Source organism: Eubalaena glacialis, chromosome 6, assembly GCF_028564815.1.
Source record: "Eubalaena glacialis isolate mEubGla1 chromosome 6, mEubGla1.1.hap2.+ XY, whole genome shotgun sequence".
Taxonomy (NCBI): domain Eukaryota; kingdom Metazoa; phylum Chordata; class Mammalia; order Artiodactyla; family Balaenidae; genus Eubalaena; species Eubalaena glacialis.
The window spans coordinates 84,013,063-84,036,648 of record NC_083721.1 but is presented as its reverse complement, the minus strand read 5'-3'; the positions used below and the strand labels follow the sequence as shown (position 1 = coordinate 84,036,648).

The window sequence follows — 23,586 nt, the reverse complement described above, 5'->3', positions numbered from 1 at the left end:
AAGGCAGAAGTTCCGGGGGGGTATGTGTGTGGAATCTGGGAATCTCATGGCATCCTCCTCCCCCCACCCTCACCCCAGCCCCAGGTAGCCATGCATACCTCTGGCCAGGAGGATTGAGCTCTCTAGAGCAATGTTTTTGAGCAATGGATCCATGACCTCATTTACACTAATGGAGCTTTTAGCACCACATCTAGGGTACTTCATGGTCAGAGGATTAAGAGTGACCATCTTGCTTCCAAGGCCACCTAGAATCTGATCTCTCACACTCTCTGTCCTCAGAAATCTTAGGGTAGCTGGGGAAGGTTCAGAGGGACCATGGAGGGATGTTTCTCCAGTTAGGACAGTAAGAGGCTGCATGGTGATAGTGACTCTTGGACTTCAGTGTGCATCAGAATCACCTGGAATGCTTATTTGAAATGCAGAATCCTGGGCCCCATACCCCAGAGATTCTGAGTCCCAACATCCAAGATGGTTGGGTGGCTCAGAATTCTGAGTTTTTAACAAGCACCTAGGTGATCCTTAGGTCTCTGATTAAGTAGAATGAGTGAGTCTAAAAGCTATACAATGCTTGATTCAAATCCCACCCTGCCACTTATGAGCACTGTGACTTGGAACAAGTCACTAAGCCTTTCTAGGTGTCAGTTTTGTTTGTAAAATGAGGCTATAATAACTTCTACTTCTTAATAAACAAGACTTTTTTTCAGAGTGTTTATTGCACTTTGCAAATGTTTGTTGAGCAAATGGGATACAAGTCCATTTGCCCAATCCAGAAACCTGGGAGTTCTTCTTGATGTCTCTATCTACCCCATACCTCTCAACCACCCAATCACAAATCCCGTGAACTCTACCTCCTAAAATATCTTTTTTTAACAAATAAATTTATTTATTTTTGGCTGCATAGGGTCTTTGTTACTGCACACAGGCTTTCTCTAGTTGCAGTGAGCGGGGGCTACTGTTCGTTGCGGTGCGCGGGCTTCTCATTGGGGTGTCTTCTCTTGTTGCAGAGCACGGGCTCTAGGCACGCGGGCTTCAGTAGTTGTGGCTCATGGGCTCTAGAGCGCAGGCTCAGTAGCTGTGGCGCACAGGCTTAGTTGCTCTGCAGCATGTAGGATCTTCCTGAACCAGGGCTCGAACCTGTGTCCCCTGCATTGGTAGGCGGATTCTTAACAACTGCACCACCAGGGAAGCCCTCCTAAAATATCTTAGACCTGCCCACTTCTCTCCATTCCCACAGCCACCACCCTAGTCCAAGCCACCATCTTCCTCTGCCTGACCACTGCACAGCTTCCTCTCTGATCTCCCTGTTTCCACCCTTTCCTCCTCCCATTCTTCTTTCCCAGAGAAGCCATGTTAATCTGATAAAGTAATGGCTCTGCTTCAAACCCTAGCTCTCAGGGAGGCCTTTTTTTTTTAATTAAATTTTTATTGGAGTATAGTTGATTTACAATGATGTGTTAGTTTCTGCTGTACAGCAAAGTGAATCTGTTATACATATACATATATCCACTCTTTTTAAGATTCTTTTCCTATGTAGGCAATTACAGAGTATTGAGTAGAGTTCCCTATGCTATACAGTAGGTCCTTATTATCTATTTCACATATAGTAGTGTGCATATGTCAATCCCAACCTTCCCCCCCCCCCAGGAAGGCCTTATGAATCTAAAAAAAAATTCCTCTGGTCCCCCACACCGATTTCCAAGCTTCCTTTTGGCCCCCCTCAGTCTCCAACTCTACACTTAAGTTATTCTGAACTTCTTTCGGCTTCCTCCAATAAATATGTTTCTCTTGCCCCTGGGACTTCACACAAAGAGTGTTTGCTCTGCCTGAAACTGCCCCCGCCAAACACACCTCCTTCACCTACTACTCATCTTTCACATTTCAGCTTGAATGTCATTTCCTCAGGGCCAGACATAGCCGTCCCTCTCACATGTGCTCCAGCAGCTCTGTCCTTCCTCCATAATAATAAGTTACACTCTGCTGTGATAACTTCATGCCTGCTTCCATCGCTAAACTAGCTCCTAGAGAACACAAACCTCTGTCTTATCCATTGCTGTATCGCCAGAAGTTGCTAGAGTCTTTGGCTCAAAGAATGATGAAATACACAGCTGAATGAATGAATGAATAAATAAACAAGCGAGAAGGCCCTCGTTGCAGGATGTGTCGCGGAGGACGCCCACCTGGTATTGCCTAAGGCGAGTTTAGTTAGTGTCAGGACGTGCCTGGAAACACAGCCACATGGCGGCGGCCCCGGGCACGTACAGACCACACGGGGGCGCCCCCGGCTCGTTGTACGTGGATGGCACTTCGCCGGACTCAGGTTCGGTTACTAATCGCCAATGGGCGACAGGAGGCGGGCTTCTCCCTCTGACGGACAGTATCGCTCCGCCCAATCTGATTCATCTTTTCTTTGGCCCCGCCCACCCCAGGCCTCAGAGAATTAGGGTGGGCGTGATGGAGCCGCCGCCAACTGAACTCCGGCAGAGTGCTCTCGAGGCCGAACCAGCGCGCCTGGCGGTCTGTGAGTGGGCGGAGGATGGCTAGGGGCGGGGCCTCAGAGATGACAGGCAGGAGGCCGGCCCCACCCCTCTCGCCCAGAGCGGCCGCGCCAGCGCTGGGGACAGCAGAAGTGAGTACGTGAGCGGCGCAGCAAGAACCCAGCTCGGACCCCGGACGGCGCGCGCACCCGGAGTCCCCGATCCGAGTCGGGCCCGCAGCAGACCTCTGGATTACTGTGCACACCGAACTACCACCACTTGCGCACTCCCTCCCCGGCCCGCCTCCCCGAGTCCACTGGTTCCGAGCTCTCCAAGCGCCCCGGATCCTCCAGGACCGGTCCGTCCAGATTCCCCTGGGACCGACCTGCCCGCATCCCTCAGCATCGCCCGGCTCAGGGCGCCGCCTCGGTCCCGGAGCCGCCTGCCTGGATTGCACCCTCTCCTTGCCTGGATCTCCTGGGATCACCGTGCGCGAGCCTTCTTCGGAGCCCGCAGAGCGGACCCTCCCGCGGGTGCCCGCAGCCCCGCCGGCGCGGCCCGGCGCGGCTCGGCTCGGCTCCCGGAGCCCGCCCCGGCCATGGCCCGAGCCCGCCCGCCGCCGCCGCCGCCGCCGCCGCCGGGGCTCCTGCCGCTGCTCTCTCCGCTGCTGCTGCTGCCCCTGCTGCTGCCCTCCGGCTGCCAGGCGCTGGAAGGTGAGCGGCGTCGGGGAGCGCGTCCAAGGGTTAAGGTGTCCGGGGTCGCCCGAGCGTGGGCCGGGGAGGGTCCGCGGTGTTGGTCCGATGCGGGCTGGGCGCACTTCGGAGGAGGCTCGGTCACCCGCGCCCTTTCCAGGGGCCGGAGGATGGGGTGGGGAGGACGATCTCGGCGCCGCCTCGGAGGCTCCAGCTACCTCTGTGGCAGGCAGTCCGCCGGTTGCGGGATCGCGGGCAGCTCGACTCGGGAGAGCGTCCCCGAAAGTCATGGCCCGGCCGTGAGCTTCTGAGGGAGTACCCCGCACTCAGGGCAGAGGAGCGGGGCCCTGGGCACCTCCTGGAGGCAAGGAAGTGTGGGCGACCCACCAGGCAAGGCGGGGGCTCTGAGGCTGATGCGGGGCTGTGGCTGGTGGAGGCGAAGCGGGACTCCCCAGGTTGAGGGGCGGCGTTGGTTCGGAACCCCTTGGAGTGATCTGTGAGAGTGTGAGTGCGTGCACCCCGCTTTGTCAGGGAATGGCTGCGGGGATGGAGAGGCGGGGGCCTGTTATTGTTCACGGTTTACGAGCGCCAACTACCCACGAGGTGCTGTGTGCACCGGCGTTGCACGCGGCTCTGCGGCACCCCCTCTGCCTTCTAGCAGGACACCCCGAGTGCTGGGGTCTCCACCGAACCCCTGAGGTTCCGGGGCTTGTCCCAGGTAGTGCCGGAGCCGGTGCCTTACGCATTAGCCGGTGGGAAGAGGCCGGGCTTCTCTCGATGGGTTCTGTGAAACCTGCGGAGACTGCTGCTCAGGAGGTTGCTCCAACTTCCAAACGACTGTGCTTGGATGGACAGCCCAAGTGTTTTTGGCCCCCGTGGGAGAGTTCACACACATCCACTTGACACAAGCCTGAGGGGACAGAGGCACTGACACTGGTTAAACAATAGACAGACAGATGCAGACGCCAACGCACAGTTCCCAAAATTTTTGGAGCCATTAAATGAGGGAAGAAAAACCTTCCTTAGGTGGAGGGAAGGACACCACAGAAATTTGGGGGAAATTGGGATTATAGGCAGTATTTCTATTTGGTATCTTTAACAAATCCAGTCACTTTCTTAGTTTAAGAACAAACACATGAATTCCGTGTGACTTGGTTTGTTCATATGTTCACAATCGGTAAACTTAAAGGTTGGAAGGAAAAAAGAACAGAGTTCTGAGAGAAAGGCATCCTCTGGTGCTTTCTCATTTTCTCCAGGGGAAAAAAAACATTCTTCTGAACGTCTTTTATCTCTGAGCCCATTGGTGCTGACAGACTGATTCACACGGGTGGACGCATGCAAATCCAGACAGACACACCGAGGTCGCGCCCACGCTTGTGCACGCTCACCCACATGTGTGTGATAGGATCACAGGCGTGAGAAACCGGTGTGGGGATTTGTTGTTGATTGCCTCAAGGGTGTGAGCCAGGGAGCCTGCTGGAGTTCCCAGGTCTGTGTCTTAGCCCAGGAGAGGCGACACAGGCACACGCACTTACAGGACTGTGTGTGCCAGGCCCCAGAGCCCTTGTTGTGGGGTGTGGTGGGTGCTGATGCTGAGAGTGGAGTGGGGGGCGTGGTTTGGGTCAGGTAAGCAAGGGGTACCTGAAAAGGCTCACCCCTTCCATCCTCCCTCCCTTCTTCCTCTTTCCCTTCCTTTCTTCCTCCTTTTCACCCCTCACAATCTGCTGGTCCCTCTAGACCCTAGCTGGCAGGCCCTAGCTGGGAGCTGACATCCAGGCCTCCAGGCCCAGGACCCAAGGGGCTGACCAGGAGGCAGAGGCCTGATGAGCTATAGCAGCCCAGGAAAGAGAGGACAATGGGGCCACTGCCCCTACTCTGTCCCCTCCTCCCTCAGGCTGTGAAGTGGGATCTGGGGCTATTCCCTGGCTGGGTGGGTGGTGGCTGGGAGGCCAGGCCAGTGTGGGGTGCCCCTAGGAAGGTAGCAGTGCCTCCCAAGTGTGGCTTTCACGAGTTCCTTCACTTTTGCCATATATGAGAACTTAGGGTCTTCCGTTGGCGTGAGAATGAAAGGAAAAAGAGAGATGACGCCTCAGGGCACTGACCCCAGCCCAGTGGTCTACCTAACCACACTCCTGATCTCCCTCACTGTGAGATGGGATAGTAGTTGAACCCACCTCCTAGGGCTGTTATGAAGATTGAATCCTTAATGTGTGTCAAGTGCTTAGCACAGCCATTGTTATTCAAGGATTAACTGTTGTTATTATTACCCTAGGGTCTGCTCCTTGGGGAGCACCAGAAAGTGAAACTGGTGTGTACCCTTGCCCTGCTGGAGGGAGCTTAGAGGACGCAATAATGGGAGGAGGAAAAGTTGGTCTGGGGAGGAAGTTGTCCCCCCAACTCCATCTCTCTCCAGCTTTGGGAGGGAGAGGATGGGATAGGAAGAGAGCTGGGTCAGGAGACAGCTGTCCTTGACTCCTACCTGTACCCCATCCCTATTCTGGAGCTCGAATGGCGGGATGGGTGGACCTGGGTGTCCTGGGCTGTGGCCAGAGGACAGGGCTAGGTGGGACGCCCAGCACTGAAGCTCTCTTCAGCCCCCCAAGCTTTATGGGTGGAGGATCTCACCGCCTTGCTCCATCCAGCCTTCCATTTGGTTTTTGCCAGGATTTGGTTTGCCCTTGGCCTTAGGGAGTCTTTAGGCTCTTGGCCTCTGAGGTCGTTATATTTAGGCCCAGGGTCCTTGAGCTGTGGGTGCTGTCCCTCATGGTCTCATTGATTAGATGCTGTCTAGCACCTGGTTGTTCTTCCTCCCTATACACTTGGGGTTCATGAAGATTCTGCATCCAAATATCTCATCAGTTTTCCATGAGGATAGAGCTAGGGTCCTTGCTTGTCCTCCTTGGTTGAAGAAACACCTCTCTCCTTGCCCTCTGATTGATTCCCACCTGCATACACACACAAACACACACACACCCGCCAAAGACACACACAAATTGCCCTCGAATTTACCCTCACTCACAGGGAAACAGGGCCCACTTTGTTGCTCACTCTCCTTTCAGGTAATGTTCTCCAGTCCCCGAAGCCAAGACCATTCTCCCCTTCAGGACCATGAACCAGGGAGTGGGGTCCAGTAGGTGAGCGGACCAGGAACGGGGCGTGGGATAGGAAGGATGTCTGGACCATAGGGTCCTTATACCTCAGATAGGACGAGGAGGTCCCTGCTGGGAAGAGACCCTTTTGAGAAAAAAGAAACAGTTACCAGATGTAAGAGGGGGGGCTGGACAGCCTTCTCCCAGGCAAGCCCTGTAGCTGCGTTGCTGCTGTAGTGGAAGCAGGCCCTGGCGGGGGAGAGGCAGTGTGTGACCCATCTCTTTCTCAGAGGCAGCAGCAGTGACCACTGAGTAGGTGGCAGCTGAGGGGACAGCGGGCTGGGGTTTCTGTGGCTTCCTCACTTGTTCAGTGGCCTCTGGCTCACCAGCCCCCCCGCCCCGCCCCTGTTTGTCTTGAGCTGGCACCTCAGAGCTGCGACAAGGGACAGCAGCAGGGATTTGGGGGAACCAGTTTGCCCGTCACTGTCTTCCCTTTAACCAGAACTGCTGCCACCGCCGCCACTGTGGCCTCAGCGGCAGCGAGCTAACCCAAAGCTACCGTGGGCAAGGCCTCCGCCACCCGCCTTACACTAATTAAACAGCATGAAGAGGCTGAATCACCAGACCTGCATAGTTTGAAAATTGTAGCCCTGCCTGTTGTGCTGAGTCAAACTGGTTTGTCGGGATTGGGCAGCTGGGAGTGGGGGGAGGGAGACTGGATACATCTGGGCACCTGATGGGGTGGGAGAGGCCCCCTGTCCCAAGGGCTGGCCCTGGCATCGGGTCTCCTGTTGCCTCTCTGCCCCCAGACTCCTGGTCAGACCCGCTGTGGCTGGGATCGCAGGGAAGGGCTCAAAGGCTAGCTGTTCATCCGTCCTTCTGGCTGCTGGCAGGGCCACAACTGGGGTTGGGGGTATGGATGAGCACTGAGGCATTTGGGCTCCTGTCCTGTGCTTCTTCCTCCCTTCTCATCCCTCTCAGGTTTATTTAATTATAAATCTCCATGATCTGAGGGGAAGAATGAAAAACAAAATGTGTTCTGTTCTGGGATGCTCCCCTCTCCTCCATCCCAGACTGGAGGCCCTCGGGGCCATGGCAGGGGGAGGGAGAGGTGGCCCTTCAGGTCCCATGGCAGGGTCTGCTTAAGACCCCTTTCTCCCCGGGCTGACCACCCTGAGTGTGCAGGTTGGTACACGCGTGTACACACACTGACACGCAGGGGAGGAGCAGGATGGGAGAAGACGGGACAGATCCCTTGGATTGGTTGGCTGAGGTAGGGACCCCAGGCGGAAGAGGGGGACCAACTCCAAGGTGACTGGAGTTTTCTCCCTCTCTTTGCAGGCAGGGTTCCAGGGTGTGCCTTCTTGCCCGGACCCCGCCCCTCTGTCCTCCTGCCCCTGCACGCGCTGCTGGCCCAGCCCAGGAGCGTGACCTTTCCCACCACCTCAACGTCCTCGGTCTGGAGTTTGGGCCGGTGGGTTTCTTGCTCCTGTCTCTAGATTTTTTTGATTCTCTGGTCTCACTGGCATGCCTGTTCCCAGGGTGGGGTGCTCTGTGTGACTTGGGGCTTGGGGTTGCTGTGGGGTCTGGCAGTTCCATAAGGTTGTGTGTCCCTGGCCCTTCACTAGGGCAGGTGGCAGGCTCCCAGCACCAGGGCGGCCCAGTGAAGCCCTCAGATACAGGCTGGGTGCCCACGATGTTCTCCTCCTGCTGGGCCCCCAACTTATGTGTTGCCCAAAGCTCCTGAGGCTAAATGCCTTCATAGTGCCACCCCCTCCCCAAGGGCTTAGTGCTGGGGACGGTGCCATTGTGCTGGCAGGGAAGTGGCCTGCTGCTTGGGCAAGGGCTGTACCTGGGGAAGCTGCACCCAGCCACACCCAGAATCATCTTCATGCCCCTGCCCCACCCCTAGCCTCGTGACCTGTGACAGCTCCTGCCTGGGTCAGGGCCACTGGAAGCCGGTCTGGGGCTTGTTGCTTCCCTGAGCCTCTGGCCGAGGCTTCCCCAGTACCTTTGCTTTCTTAGCAGACAGTGCCCTCTCCCAACTCTCCCTCCACCCCACTTGAAAACTCACCTCATAGAAAGAACGTGCTTGCAGTGTGTGTGTGTGTGTGTGTGTGTGTGTGATGTGCATGGAGGATGCACCGCTGAGGCTTTACACAACCTCTAGATGTTGATACTTATACTGTGTCTGCATGCTCCTATGGAATGTTTTGGTGCAAATGGGCATCTGTGCGTGTGCAGCTGATGCTAGTTGTGTGTGACTGTGTAAGAGCATGTCACCGTGTCTGTACAGGGAAACTGGTGTTTGTGTTTGCACTTGACTACACTCAAGACTGTGACTTGTGGTTGGCAATAGTGTGCAGTTGGGTGTGTAGGGAGAACGCACTGTTGAATGCACGTGCCCTCACGTATGCATATGTCTCAGGAAATCCGCACATCTGAGGGCTGTGAGAGTGAGTCTTTGCCTAAGGCAAGCCCAATCTGTGTGTAGGAAAGACTCATTGTATATGAATGTCTCAGGAAGACTGATCTGCTTGTACCATATGCATCCGTGTGTCCGTGAAAGACAGACTGTGGCTGTGTGTGAAGCCGCGTGTGTGTTTGCGGGTGGCTGTGGCTTTGTGTGTTTTTGTCCACCATACGTGTGACTTGTCGCTGTTTGGCCCCAGTGGCGGGAACGAGCCCAGCCGCTGAGAACTGGGTGATGTGTGTGCGTCTGTGTGTGCACAGGCGGGGGCCACACAGCTGCTGCCACGTGGCTGTTCCCCGCGGCCCTGTGAAACCAGAAAGGGGTGCTGCTTTCCTTCTGAGCATTGAAGCCCTGGTCCCAGAACATCCCAGAAAGGCCTGGTGGCCACTTCCCTGCTTGCTTCGTGGGTTGGTGGGGTTCCCTGCCGGGCTGTATCGGGGAGCAGCCACATGGTGGGACAGAGGAGGGTGCGGGTGCAGTTGGCAGCTGGACAGTGTGGAGATTGCTCCCTCATTCCTCTTTTGTCCTTGTCCCCTGTACCTGTGTCCTTTACCCCCGCGTGTGTGTACCTACACACACCCCCACACCCACACATGCCACACACATAGAAAAGGTGGGCTCTGTTGGGCTGGGTCTCTCCCTGCCCCACCCCCTAGACAGATGGATTCTGGGACCCCCCTCCATGTTCTTCCTGAGGCTGGGACCCAGGCACCTCAGGGTCTCCCTCTTGCTGAAGCAAAGGCCCCGTTCCTCCCCCAGAGAGCAAGCCCCCTCCCCACCAGGGTGACCGAGCCCTTCCTCAGGCACACATGACTCGAAATCTAAGTCCTCTCCTCATTAATGGGAAAAATGTGCCGAGATTGAGCGATGGCCAAGGCTGAGCGATGGCCGAGGGCCGATCCCCGCCCCCTCCCTCTCTCGCTCCCCAGAAATTAAACAGAAACGAAGAGCCTACCCCACCAACCTCCCCCCGCCCCCTCCCCCCACTCCTCCTCTCCGATCCGGCGCAGGGCTTGTTTTAAACTGCGGAGGAATCTGGCTGGAGGGGGGAGGGGCTGAATATTTGGGTTTAAACAGTTCCAGATGGGTTTGGCACTGGCTGAGCAGAAGGAAGTGAGGGAGGTGGAGGAGGGAGGCAGCGCGAGGGAGCGGTGGGAGCCCTGGCCTGCTCGGCGGCGGGCGGCGGGCGGCGGGCGGCGGGCAGACAAGCAGGCGGACTGGCTGGGGGGAGGGGGTGCGCTTGGCTCGCCGGCTCCCAGGGACAGCGGTACTCCGGGCCGCTGGCTAGCGAAGAGGCTACTTGGCAGTCTCCCTCTCTGTCTCTGTGTCTGTCTCCTGGGGCCTCCTTGTCTCTCCATCTCGCTGTCTTTTGTAGTCCACCGCCGGCCATCCCGGCTGTCTGGTCCTAGCCAGCCGGCTCGGCACATCCCTCCAGTTCGGTGCCGCCCACCATCCGCCTGCTCCGCCCGCCTGTCTCTGGGCCCCTGCTTCTGCCCATCCCCTCTTCCCTCCCGTACCCCTCTACCCCCCTGCTAAATGTCTGTGTCTGTCTGTCTGCCAGAGGGGCCTGTCAGGCCACCGACGATGAAGCTGGGATAGCTCATCCTGCAGCCGGGCCCTCCAAGGACCAGCTGCTGCTGCAGGAAGACGAGGGAGCCTCACTCCCCAAAGTGAATTGCTGCTGCTCGCTGCTCCCTTTGCCTCACATGAGGGCCTGGGGCCACAGCTGCCTCATCCACCATCCTAGGCTCAGACCCAGACTGCAGGAGACTGCCGAAGGCCGCAAGCCTGGAGCCTGTGGGGTTTGGGTCTTTCCCTTCCTGGATACCTCCAGCCTGCCGCATTGTTGATGTAGAGGCCTTCAGAAGTTCTGGGGCGGCCCTGCCCCATTCCAGCTTGGAGTTGAGGGGAGAACTGCTGGCTGTCTTCCAGGCTATGGGAAAGGACTTGGGGCCTCTTTCCTGCTCCTAGGTCTAATGTTGGGGTCACACTGTCAGAGAGGAGAGTTTTCAAGCCAGAACCCAGATCCAGGTTCCTAGGGGAGCAAGTTTACGTCAGAAACATTAATAGGCCCCTCCTGTGGCCAAGCAAAAGGAAACAGATAAAAAAAATCCAAAGCTCAGAACAGGATCAATGCTGTAACAAAGCACCTGGCCCTGGATGCATAGAGGAAGGCATCCAACCCTGACTTGGTGGTTCAGGGAAGGCTTCCTGGAGGAGGTGACATCTTGGTTGGGACTTAAAGTATACACAGGAGCTTTCCAGGCTTTCTCTGTTCCCCTTTTACAGAGGGGCATATTGCAGTCAGAGTGCCCTGGTTAAGGGGTTAGTTGTGGAATCAGATAGACCTGAATTTGAGTCACCTTTCAACTTTTCACCTCAAGTCCTAACAGTTTTACCTTACACCCTATATATACTGTATCTGGGCGTCAGTTTTCTCATATGTAAAGGAGGTACGCCAACAGTACTTTTATCCAAGGATTGCAGGAAGAACTGAACTAGCTCTAGAGGAACTAGTCTGGGCCTTGGTGGCCCTCACCCCATTCTCAAAGAGCATTCCTGTCCTGTCCTCCAGAGGTGGTCTGTGGGAAGCTGGGTGAGAGTGGGCTCTGGCCTGTGACTGCTCTTCCCTTCCCCTGGGCGTGTGTGGAGCTGGGCCTTTGTGCTGGGAGTGGAGTCAGGGGAGGCCTGAGCAGCAGGGTCTGAAGCACACAGCCCTTTGTTCCAGGATAAAGGCCCTGCCAGCCCCTTTGTGTGGAGATTAGCAGAGCCTGTAGGTGTGTGAACTGGCCCTGGCTTCTGCCTCATTAACCCAGACCTGGGGTCAGCAGCTGACACCCACTCCCAACTGGCCCGACAAGACATCTTTGGGGCTATGACATCTCTGGGGGTGGCTGCAGGGTCTCCTCTGGGCCAGGGGAGCTGAGGGTTTGGGGAACTTGGGGGTGGGGTGGGAGTACCTGGTGGGAATCAATGTCTGGCGTCCTGGCCTTTCCTGGGCAACCTCCTCTTTCTCTTCGTCCTAAACTTGGCCCCTGACCTTTTTTCTCCTTTTGCTCCCCCAGAGACCCTCATGGATACAAAATGGGTGACGTCTGAGTTGGCATGGACATCTCATCCAGAAAGTGGGGTAAGACTTCCCCACCATTTCTCCCGAGTGTTGGTTGCCAATTAACCCCTGCAGCAGGGCTCAAGAAGGGCTGCCTCTGCCCACTGCTTGTCAGTTCCCCCTCTTGCGGCATCCCCATCCTCTTCATCTGTCACCTTCCTCCTTTGCCTGATGGTCCATTTCTGTGAGTGTTTTCATCTCTGATTCTTCAGCCTGCCTCTGTCCCCCCTCCCCTACACACACCATCTTTGTCTCATTCTCCCTCTGCCCACCCCCCAGCCTGTCTTCAGCCTATTTCCATCCCTCTCCTGCCTGACAGCCCTTTGCATGTCTGTCCTGACCATCTCCCTCCTTCCTGGGTGCTTGGGAACAAGGAAACCTTGGTTCCAGATCTCTGACTTGCTGTGTGACCTTGAGCAAGACAGTTTGCCTTTCTGGGCCTCCATTTCTTGACTGTTACATTCCTGTAGTCCTGACATCTCTAAAGTGTTCTAATTAACCTCCCTAGATGTCCTTCACAACTACACTGTGTTCTGGAACACTGGATTTGGGTGACATTACAGGCCCTTAGTCACCAAACCTGACTCTGTGACCTTGGGCAAGTCCCTGCCTTTGTGAGTCTTGACTTCCTCTCCTCTGGAGTGGGGACAACAGATGTACTGGATAGGCCAAGAAGTTTGTTTGGGTTTTCCCGTGAGATGTTATGGAAAAAGCTGAACGAACTTTTTGGCCAACCCAATACCTTATTAAGGAGCTGTGAAGGTTAAATGTGATGGTAATAGTGATAACCAATGTTTATTGAGTGCTTGCTCTATCTATATCAGGCATTGGTGCAAGCCCATTACATATATTAAACTGATTTAATTCCTCACAGCCTCATTTACTTGCAATCAGTCCCACTTTATAGACAATGAAATTGAGGCATAAAGATAATAAACATTATAGCTAATTCTCACATAGTACTTACCAAGTGCCCCATTCTAAGTGCTGTAGTCATTTAGAGTCATTTATTCCTTATACATCTTTCTTCTTACCATGTTACAGATGGGGAAGTGGGGGCACAGGGAGGTTAAGTGACTTACCTGTAGTCACACCACAAGCAGAGGACTGGGATTTGAACCCACGTAGTCTGTGTGCTCAACCACTACACCATGGAAACATCTCTGTGAAGTAAATATAGCAGATCTGTGCATGTGGTAAGCACCCAGCAAATGCCGGTGCTTACTCTCTGTCTTTTTCACTTGCACAGTGGGAAGAGGTGAGCGGCTATGATGAGGCCATGAACCCCATCCGCACGTACCAGGTGTGTAACGTGCGCGAGTCAAGCCAGAACAACTGGCTTCGCACAGGGTTCATCTGGCGGCAGGACGTGCAGCGGGTCTACGTGGAGCTCAAGTTCACTGTGCGTGACTGCAACAGCATCCCCAACATCCCTGGCTCCTGCAAGGAGACCTTCAACCTCTTCTACTATGAGGCTGACAGCGACGTGGCCTCGGCCTCCTCCCCCTTCTGGATGGAGAACCCCTACGTGAAGGTGGACACCATCGCGCCCGATGAGAGCTTCTCGCGGCTCGATGCCGGCCGTGTCAACACCAAGGTGCGCAGCTTCGGGCCGCTCTCCAAGGCCGGCTTCTACTTGGCCTTCCAGGACCAGGGCGCCTGCATGTCGCTCATCTCCGTGCGTGCCTTCTACAAGAAGTGCGCATCCACCACCGCAGGCTTCGCGCTCTTCCCCGAGACCCTCACTGGGGCTGAGCCCACCTCACTGGTCATTGCCCCTGGCACCTGCATCGCCAACGCCGTGGAGGTGTCGGTACCCCTCAAGCTCTACTGCAACGGTGACGGGGAGTGGATGGTGCCTGTGGGTGCCTGCACCTGTGCCACCGGCCACGAGCCAGCTGCCAAGGAGTCCCAGTGCCGCCGTGAGTGGGGACTGGCCTGGGGAGGGTCTGGGCCACAGCCGCCCGCTGCCCCCTACCCACCGCTTCCTACCTGCCAGACAGGGAGGTCTGGCCTCAGGTCTGGGGCAGAGGGAGGAAAGGGAGGAGGGGTATCAGGTGCAGAAAACATGGTGCAAGGAGGGAGATGAGAGAAAATGAGGAGAGACACCAGGATACTAGGAGAAAAAAATGAAGCTAAAGAGAGAGGAAGGAAGATATGGAGAATCCTTGACAAGGAGGCACCTGAAGAACGTGCTCAGAGTCTCGGGAGGCCAGCAGAGACGCCCGTTTGTCCAGAACCATGTTTACGTTTCACTCTGCAAGTATTAGGTGGGGCCCAGAGCTGCAGGCACCTCGTGCTTGGCCGTTTTACCTGGGGGGGGGGGTCTCATCTGCATCTTGAGAAGCAGTATTTATAGCACAGAGGTTAGGGGCCCAGTCTCTGAAGTCCTGAGTCCTGACTCTGCCACTTACCATCTGTGAGACCTTGGGCAAGTTATTTAACTCTTTGAACCCCAGTTTCCTCATGTGCAAAATGGGGGCATTAATGGTGATTCCTTCATGGAGTTGTAGTGGGGCTTAACTGAGTCAATGCATGGCAGCCCTTGGAACAGTGCCTGGGACGTGGGGAAGCACAGCACCATGTAAGCGTTAGCTGTGACTCTCAGGAGCCCTGGGATGCATGGGGGACAAGGATTGTTTTGTCCTGGTTTCATATATGGGGAGGTTAGGAGGCCTGTCTTGGGTGGCTTGCCGAGACTCATAAGACCTCACAGTGTGCTAGATTTTCCAGCTATAACACCCGTTCATGAGAGGTTCTCTCATCTGAGCCTTACCACAACTTTGTAAGGTAGATTCCAGCTACATCTCCTGTTTAGCCAATAAGAAGGCTCAGAGAGGTTCTGCACTCTAGGCCTCAGAGCTGGGAATGTGGGAGCTGGGACTGCTGCCTCATCCAGTGCTGTACCATGCAGGCCAAGGTGCTGAGGGCCTTGTCTTCTGTCCCCTCTGCCCTGTTCTCCCTCCTGGCACTTGCAACCTGAAGCTGCAAGGGGTGGGAGGTGGCTGTTAGCACAGCCCTCAGTGTAAGGGGGCTGGAGGGCCGACCTGGCTGTGAGGCCCAGTGTTGGGTGCTGTCGTGGGAAGGTGAACAGTGCCTTGCCCTGCCCCTCTCCACTTCTCTATGGGAACCTGGCCCCAGACTTCCTCCTCCTAAGTGGAGAAAGGGGTGGGGGTGATGAGCCTGACAACCTGAAGAGCGGCTAACACTCTGCAGGTCCCTAGCAGGAAATGCACGCTGGTTCCCATAGCAACCAGGCTGGCCTGGCCCCTGCCCCCTCTCCCACTGGCTCAAGAGAGCTGGGATGGAATATCACCTTAGTCGAGGGAGATTAAACCCCAGAGAAGGGCACAGACCCAACTCTGGGCATACCACACTCCGGACGACCTCCCCAAAGGCAGTTGTATATGGTCCAGATGACCATATGCTTTAGTGTGTCCAGGGCAGTCCTGGTTTATGCCTGTCATGCTAACATGATTATTACTAGTGCCCGCTTTCACTCTCAAAATAGTGCAGTTTGAATAATAAATTATATGGCCATCGTAGATATGGGGACTCTCCAGAGCCCAGGCCCAAATAGAGGCTCTGAAGGGGTGTTCAGGCACCGAGGTCTGGGCTCCCTTTGGGGATTGGGGTTCCGCTCGTGGATGCTTTGAGGCCTCTGAACTCCAGGTGACCCCAGCCTTCCTGCCTGCTTTCTTTCTCTCCTTTTCTCACCCCTCCTCAGCGCCCACCCCTGCCCCAGGGCAGAAAGGAGCTGCTGCCCTGCTCCTGGTTGGGTGGGGAGAGAGGTTGGCTGTGAAACTCAGAGGCCCCACCTCCTGGCTGTTCTGGGGTGTTCTTGAGGATCTTCAGGAATAATTATCCTTGAGCTTCAGGGAGGGGTGGGGGCATCCCAGCAGAGTAGAGGCTGCTGCCAGCCCACTAGCGGTCTCTTCCCATCCCCTTCCCTCCTCTTCCTCCTCCTCCCTCTCGTCCCTGCCTCGCCAAGTCCAGGCTGTCCAGGTGATGGAGCTGACTCTTCGTCCGTGAGGCCCCAGAGTTGGGGGTCGGGGGCAGGGCAGGGGCGGGGAGGAGTCCGGTGACGTGGGGTTTCCACGGGGCAAAAGGGCCTTTTGTAGCTGCAGCTGGACTTAGGCAGTACCAGCACGGCCCCCTCAATCTGGGAGGTGGGGGGCCGAGCCCTGTGCTTGGGAAGGGCCAGATTCCCACGGAGGTGTGGAGGGTTGGTGTCTGCAGGGATGGAGGTGAGATATCCATTCTCTTCTCCCCTCCAGCCTGTCCCCCTGGGAGCTATAAGGCGAAGCAGGGAGAGGGGCCCTGCCTGCCCTGCCCACCCAACAGCCGCACCACCTCGCCAGCCTCCAGCATCTGCACCTGCCACAGTAACTTCTACCGCGCAGACTCCGACTCTGCAGACAGTGCCTGTACCAGTGAGTGAACGCGCGTCCTCACACTCTCCCGCTCCAGGCCTTCCCTCTGCGGGCCGGCCTGCGGGTGCCTAAACAGTCTCTATGAATAACTCCACTTTCCAGATAGGATAACTGAGGCTCGGGGGGGTTAGATGTTGTGTTCAACATGGCACAGGTAGGAAGTGACCAGCCCTGAGCCAGAATCCAGGTGAGCTGAAAGGCTTAGCCCTTCCACCAACATTTAATAAGCATTTGTTAGCTCCTCGCTGGGTATCAGAAACTGGCTAGGACCCTCTAGTCCATTACTCCTTCCTCTGTCTAGAACTGCTATTCTTTCGGCCCAACTCTAACCAGAGAGGGGACCTCACACCCCTAGGGCAGCCTGGTGTCCTGCTTTTTCCCTGCTTTGGCCTTTGGTGCCAGGCATTGCCAGGCGCCAGGGATGTGGAGGAAAAGATAGAGTCACTGTTCTAGGAGCTTGCAACCTGGTGGGAGAAACAGATGTGAAAACAGATAATGACCATATAATGTGCTAAGTGCTGGGCTGGAGGGATGCCCAGGAATTGTTACAGGAATGCAGAGGACGGGAAGAGAATGAATCAAGGAAGGTTTCCAAGAGGAGGTGACCTCTCAAGTTGAGCCTTAAAGGCCGAATAAATAGGAGTCTGCCCAGTGAAGAAGTGTAGGAAAGGTATTCCGCTTATTAAAGCAGAGGCAAAGGCAAGGAGGTAGGAAGCAGCTTGGACTGTGCAGGAACTCTGGACAGACGGTGGTCCTAGGGCCCTAGCTCACTGTCTTCTCCTTCCACCTTCCCCACAGCGGTGCCGTCTCCGCCCCAGGGTGTGATCTCCAATGTGAATGAGACCTCGCTGATCCTCGAGTGGAGTGAGCCCCGGGACCTGGGTGGCCGGGACGACCTCCTATACAATGTCATCTGCAAGAAGTGCCATGGGGACCTTGGGGCCGGGGGCACCATGACCTGCTCACGCTGTGATGACAACGTGGAGTTTGTGCCTCGGCAGTTGGGCCTGACAGAACACCGGGTCCACATCAGCCATCTGTTGGCCCACACGCGCTACACCTTTGAGGTGCAGGCAGTCAACGGTGTCTCGGGCAAGAGCCCTTTGCCCCCCTGCTACGCGGCTGTGAATATCACCACCAACCAGGCTGGTGAGGAGGGCACACAGGAGGGTAGGGCCTGGGTCATCTTCCCCCACATAGAGCTGAGGTTGCCTGGGGCACAGACCATCGGGGGTCCCATGGGAACTGGGTCCTTGGGAGGGATGCCAGGGCCCGTGATGAGCCCCCCGCTCTTCCCCTAGCCCCGTCTGAAGTGCCAACACTACACCTGCACAGCAGCTCCGGAAGCAGTCTGACTTTGTCCTGGGCGCCCCCAGAGCGGCCCAACGGAGTCATCCTGGACTACGAGATGAAGTACTTTGAGAAGGTCAGAGCCTCAAGGGGCAGGAGGAAGCCTTGGGACAAGAAGATTACCCCAGATAGTGTCAGGGGCCCTTGGGAGCAAAGCCTTGGGTACTGAGGGGGGCTGGGCAGGGGCCGATGAGCGTCAGGACCCACTGAGACACAGCCTTCCTCCTGGTATTGCAGAGTGAGGGCATCGCCTCCACAGTGACCAGCCAGAAGAACTCCGTGCAGCTGGACGGGCTGCGGCCTGACGCCCGCTACGTGGTCCAGGTCCGCGCCCGCACTGTAGCTGGCTATGGGCAGTACAGCCACCCGGCTGAGTTTGAGACCACAAGTGAGAGAGGTACACACCCCCACACACCTGTCCCTGCACCTGTCCCTGCCCCTGTCCACACTTTCCACCCCACCACTCACCTGTCCCTCCCGGTCTCTAGGCTCTGGTGCCCAGCAGCTCCAGGAGCAGCTCCCCCTCATTGTGGGCTCTGCCACGGCCGGGCTTGTCTTCGTGGTAGCTGTTGTGGTCATTGCTGTCGTCTGCCTCAGGTACTCCCAGGCCCAGGGGCCGACTAGAGCTTCCCTTTAGTGCCCTAGAGCCCTCTCGCCACATAGGTGAACCATCACCCACATCAAACCTAGAACCACAGCCTTCCTAGGCCCAGGCTATCCTTGTTGGAGAGGCTCTCTCCAGTCCATGCCTATGTCCTCGTCCTGCCCCCTCCCTGTCCCCTGAATCTACTGGCAGATACCCTCAGGGACCAAGTCCACTGAGCCTCTTGCCCAGAGACCCAGTGGCAGCTATAGCCACTGACCATAGCACCAGGCACTGGGCCGACCCCTATGGTCTCTGCCCCTCCTGTGAGCCCAAGGGTCCCCTGAAGGGAAGGAGCTGCGGACTTGTCTCATGCCTCCCCTCCACCCTGCCCCTCCAGGAAGCAGCGGCACAGCTCTGATTCGGAGTACACAGAGAAGCTGCAGCAATACAGTGAGTTTGCCTCCTCATCCCAGCCTCCCAAAGCTCCCTTGGTCCCTGCAGGGCTTGGAGACACCCCTTTCCCTGTCTGGGACTTTATTCCTTTAACTCTTACCCTGGCCGGCCCCTCCTGCTTCCAATTAAGTGCCATTTCCTGAGCCCCTACCTCACTCCCGCTAGCCCCAGAGATGAGTGAGATATGACCCCTGTCCTCAGGGGTAGTCAGTCTTGTGAGAAAGACAACATAGGTATACACAGGAAACAATGAGAGAACAATTAAGTGTTAAGCCGGGTGTTCCTGTGACAGAGGGCAGTGAGAGTTCAGAAAAGAGGAAGGCTTCCTGGAGGATGTAGCCTTGGGCTGAGCTGAGCCAGGTGGGATAAGCAGGGTTTAGAGAGGTGGGGGAGAGCATTCCTGGCTAGAGGAGCCTCTGGAAGGTAGTGGGTGGGGTGGGGAGAGTGCCCGACAGTGGGGGCAGTGAGAAGACTGGTTTGACAGCTGCTGGGAAGCCAGGCTGGGTAGTTGCGGCCAGTCCTTGGAGGGTCGTGAAAGGCAGGCAGAGGAGTTTGGACTTGACTGCACCACCGGTAATCTGAAAGGCTCTCAAGCTGGGGAGCAATACAATGAAAGTATTGTTGTAGGAAGACAGTTATGTAGGCTAGATTGGTGAGCAAAGTCTAGAGGCAGAGAGCCCAGCTGGGAGGCTATTGCAGTAGTCTGGGTGTTGATGGCCTGGACAAGGTCCGGGGCAGTGGGAATGAGCGGAGGGACGGATCTGAAATAGGTTTTGACACAATGAGAGATGAGGGAGAAAGAAGAAGAAGAATCCTAGGTGTCTAGCCTTTATGGTTACTAGTTCTCACCAAGGGGACAGTGGCGGGGTGGGGAGGGGCAAGTTCTGGCTTCAACAGAGGAATACGGAGCAGGTTTAGCAGAGAGGCCGGGAATGTGTTCCTGTCTGGGGCAGTATCCCGGGTTGCAGAGTTCCCTCACTGTCCCCAGCCCGAGGATCTCGCCCCCTCTCACGCCCACCTTTTCTTCCTTAGTTGCTCCTGGAATGAAGGTTTATATCGACCCTTTTACCTACGAAGACCCTAATGAGGCTGTGCGGGAGTTTGCCAAGGAGATCGATGTGTCCTGCGTCAAGATCGAGGAGGTGATTGGAGCTGGTGAGTCCCCTGGGGCACGGTGGGGAGGAGAGGCTGGTGGTGACCCCGAGGGAGGGCAGAGGTGGTTGGGTACAGAAATAGCTCACTATCTGTGCCCTGTGCCCTGCAGGGGAGTTCGGGGAAGTGTGCCGGGGTCGGCTAAAACAGCCTGGGCGCCGGGAAGTGTTTGTGGCCATCAAGACGCTCAAGGTGGGCTACACAGAGAGGCAGCGGCGGGACTTCCTCAGCGAGGCCTCCATCATGGGTCAGTTTGACCATCCCAACATAATCCGGTTGGAGGGCGTGGTCACCAAAAGTCGGCCAGTCATGATCCTCACTGAGTTCATGGAGAACTGTGCCCTGGACTCCTTCCTCAGGGTAAGAGCCAGCCCCTGGCCCCTCCCCCTCTTCTTCCCCCCACCCTCCAGAGAGCTAGGTTGGGCAAACCACCCCCTCCCACAAGTCAGGCAGACCCTATTCAAGTCCAAATATTTACCAAGGTGGCATGGTGCAGGGAAAGAGCTGGGCCTTCAGAGCCAGAGAGACCAGAGTCCTCATCCTGACTCTGCCCGCCCCCTACTGCCTGTGTGACCTCAGGCTTTACTTAACCTCTCTGAGTCTCAGCTGCCTTGGTTGTAAAATGAGAATGGTAAGAGCTATTTGGGTCCTCACAGGGGTTAATTGGGTTGATATATACAGATGCCGGCCACACAGGAGGGCAGCTTCCTTACTCTCAGTGCACAGTGGACATGGTCAGAGGGGTAGATGAGGCATGGTCTTGGAGGACTTCGAGAGGGTGGGCAGGCGGGCAGGCAGGAAGGTCTTGGGTGGGCCCGGGGCCAGGCAGGAGGCAATGGGCACCCCCTTGAGCCTGCTCGTTGCCTCCAGCTCAACGACGGACAGTTCACGGTCATCCAGCTGGTGGGCATGTTGCGGGGCATTGCTGCCGGCATGAAGTACCTGTCTGAGATGAACTACGTGCACCGAGACCTGGCTGCCCGCAACATCCTTGTCAACAGCAACCTGGTCTGCAAAGTCTCAGACTTTGGCCTCTCCCGCTTCCTGGAGGATGATCCCTCTGATCCTACCTACACCAGCTCCCTGGTACACGAAGCTGCTGGGAGGGAGACTGGGGGCGGGGCCAACCAGGCAGGGGCTCGGGGCTGGGGACGAGCCTCGAGACATAGGGTGAAGGGCGTGTGCCCCCCCAACCAGGGCGGGAAGATCCCCATTCGCTGGACCGCCCCAGAGGCCATAGCCTATCGGAAGTTCACCTCTGCTAGTGACGTCTGGAGCTATGGAATCGTCATGTGGGAGGTCATGAGCTATGGCGAGCGACCCTACTGGGACATGAGCAACCAGGATGTGAGTAGGGCCAGCCAGAGCGCTCGGGTGGGTGGGAGCTGGCTGGGGAGCAGAGTGGTGGCTCACTCCAGGGTTCCCTGCTCTTGGCTCAGGTCATCAATGCCGTGGAGCAGGATTACCGGCTGCCCCCACCCATGGACTGCCCCACAGCACTGCACCAGCTCATGCTGGACTGCTGGGTGCGGGACCGGAACCTCAGGCCCAAATTCTCCCAGATCGTCAACACCCTGGACAAGCTCATCCGCAACGCCGCCAGCCTTAAGGTCATCGCCAGTGCCCAGTCTGGGTCAGTTCCTCTGCCTCTGCCCCTGCCCTGCTCCCGAGCCAGCAGCACCACCCCTGCTTCCCCTGACATCAGGACTCATCAAGTCCCTCTCTTCTCCCCACAGCATGTCACAGCCCCTCCTGGACCGCACGGTCCCAGACTACACGACCTTCACGACAGTTGGTGACTGGCTAGATGCCATCAAGATGGGGCGGTACAAGGAGAGCTTTGTCAGTGCGGGGTTTGCATCCTTTGACCTGGTGGCCCAGATGACCGCAGAGTGAGTGTGCCTCACATTTGGAGGGGCAGGGCTGGGGGCTCTGAGCTGGGCCCAGAGTGGTGGGCAGCGGGGGAGGGACTGACTGTGCCCTTGGCCCGTCTGCAGAGACCTGCTCCGGATCGGGGTCACCTTGGCGGGCCACCAGAAGAAGATCCTCAGCAGTATCCAGGACATGCGGCTGCAGATGAACCAGACGCTGCCTGTGCAGGTCTGACACCCAACTCCCACTGGATGGGTGCCCTCCAAGGACTGTGCAGGGACTCTGACCAGCTGGCTGGACTTTTGGACTTTTGGATGCCTGGCCTTCGGCTGTGGCCCAGAAGATGGAAGTCTGGGGAAGGCCCAAGCTGGGACTTCTCCTCCAGGCCTGTGCTCCCTCCCCAGGAAGTTTGCCCCAAACCTCTTCATATTGAAGATGGATTAGGAGAGGGGGTGATGACCCCTCCCAAGCCCCTCGGGGCCCAGGCCTTCCTGTTCTCCAGTGGAGGATCCCCACCACCTCAGACTTGGCTGTTCTTCAGTGCTGGAGGTCCTGGCACGGTCAGGTGGGGAATAAACCTGGGTTCCATAGGGCCCAGCCCTGGCAGGGGTCTGGCCCCCCAGGTAGGCAGAGAGCAGTCCCTCCCTCAGGAACTGGAGGAGGGAACTCCGGGAATGGGGAAATGTGACACCCCCATCCCGAAGCCAGCTGGCCCCTCCAGTTTGCACAGGGACTTGTTCTGGGGGCTGAGGGCCCTGCCCCACCCCCGCCCTTGGTGCTGTCATAAAAGGGCAGGCAGGGGCAGGCTGAGGAGCAGCCCCTTGCCCCCCAGAGACTGACTCTCAGAGCCAGAGGTCGGATGTGAGTGAGTGTGTGTGTGTGTGTGTGTGTGTGTACGCACTGGCCTGCACAGAGAGTATGGGTGAGAGCTTGGCCCTCTGCCCTGCCGTGGGGCCAGCTGGGCCGTCAGCGAAATAAAGGCAATAAGATGATTCTTTTGCCCCTTCTCATTCGACCTCCCAAGGCAGGATTCCCTGATGCCCTCAAGTTCACAGTCCCTCAGCACCAGCCCTTCAGAACTCCCAGGAGTCATTGGGAGGCCAGATCCAAGCCTCTCCAAGTACAACTTCCCTTTTATGCTTCAGCCTTGCTGCATCTAACTTCTTGGAAGTGGGGCAGTAACAGTAGAGAGCAAACTACCCCAGAGCTCCTTCCTTCTAAGGCCCAGGCCTTCCCAGGGGCTGTCGGGGCAGACACTTGAGTCTGGACGGTGTTTTACAGAGTCCTTTCACACCCATTGTCTCTGAGGGGGCTGGGGGTAGAGGCAGTTGGTCAGCTCCCAGGGTCACATGGCCCCGGACAAAGGGGATGAGAATCCACTGGGGTTCGGATCCCGAGGCCAGCTCCCTTCAGCAAGTGTCAGTGGAGAAGTGTGGCTCCTCTTTACTGAACGATTACTATGCTCCTGGCACTGGGCTAAAATGCTCCATTTATACACGGATCTTATTTAATCTCACAACAACCCAGCCAGGGAAGGAAGTATTTTTATCTCTTTTTTACAGAGGAGGAAAGGGAGAGGTTAAGTAACTTGCTCAAAGTCGCTGAGCCAGTAAGTGAGGCCCGAGGCTGGGATTCCCACCCAGAGACTGCCTGCACACTTAAAAGGTTCAGAGGATAAATAACCAGAACCAGGGAGAGGGTTAGGAAAACAACTTCTGGAAATAAATGTCAAAGGAGAAAGGGGGTGGAGTGGGCTTGGGGCTCAGAGGCCCCTTAGATGCAGAAACACGCAGGGAGGTGGGTGGGAGGTGTGTGCAGTCACTCTCCCAGTGTCAGAAGGAGGGAACCTTGGGCAGTAAACCTTGGTGGGGCATGGAACAGGTTTCCAAAGAACCTGCCCATC

The 23,586-nt window shown here is 56.7% G+C and overlaps 1 protein-coding gene across 1 annotated transcript; it reads left to right on the top strand.

Moving 5' to 3' along the window:
* The first annotated feature begins 2,621 nt into the window (after nt 1–2,621).
* Nucleotides 2,622–22,001, top strand: EPHB3 (EPH receptor B3). The gene is made up of 16 exons (XM_061194398.1): nt 2,622–3,187; nt 11,794–11,858; nt 13,087–13,759; nt 16,115–16,270; nt 17,069–17,419; nt 17,572–17,696; nt 17,858–18,017; nt 18,109–18,217; nt 18,604–18,656; nt 19,692–19,814; nt 19,924–20,171; nt 20,682–20,897; nt 21,009–21,158; nt 21,251–21,444; nt 21,548–21,703; nt 21,809–22,001. Exons 1-16 carry the CDS (start codon nt 3,073–3,075, stop codon nt 21,915–21,917), a joined length of 3,003 nt encoding a protein of 1,000 aa, XP_061050381.1. The 5' UTR covers nt 2,622–3,072; the 3' UTR covers nt 21,918–22,001.
* The last annotated feature ends 1,585 nt before the right edge of the window (nt 22,002–23,586 follow it).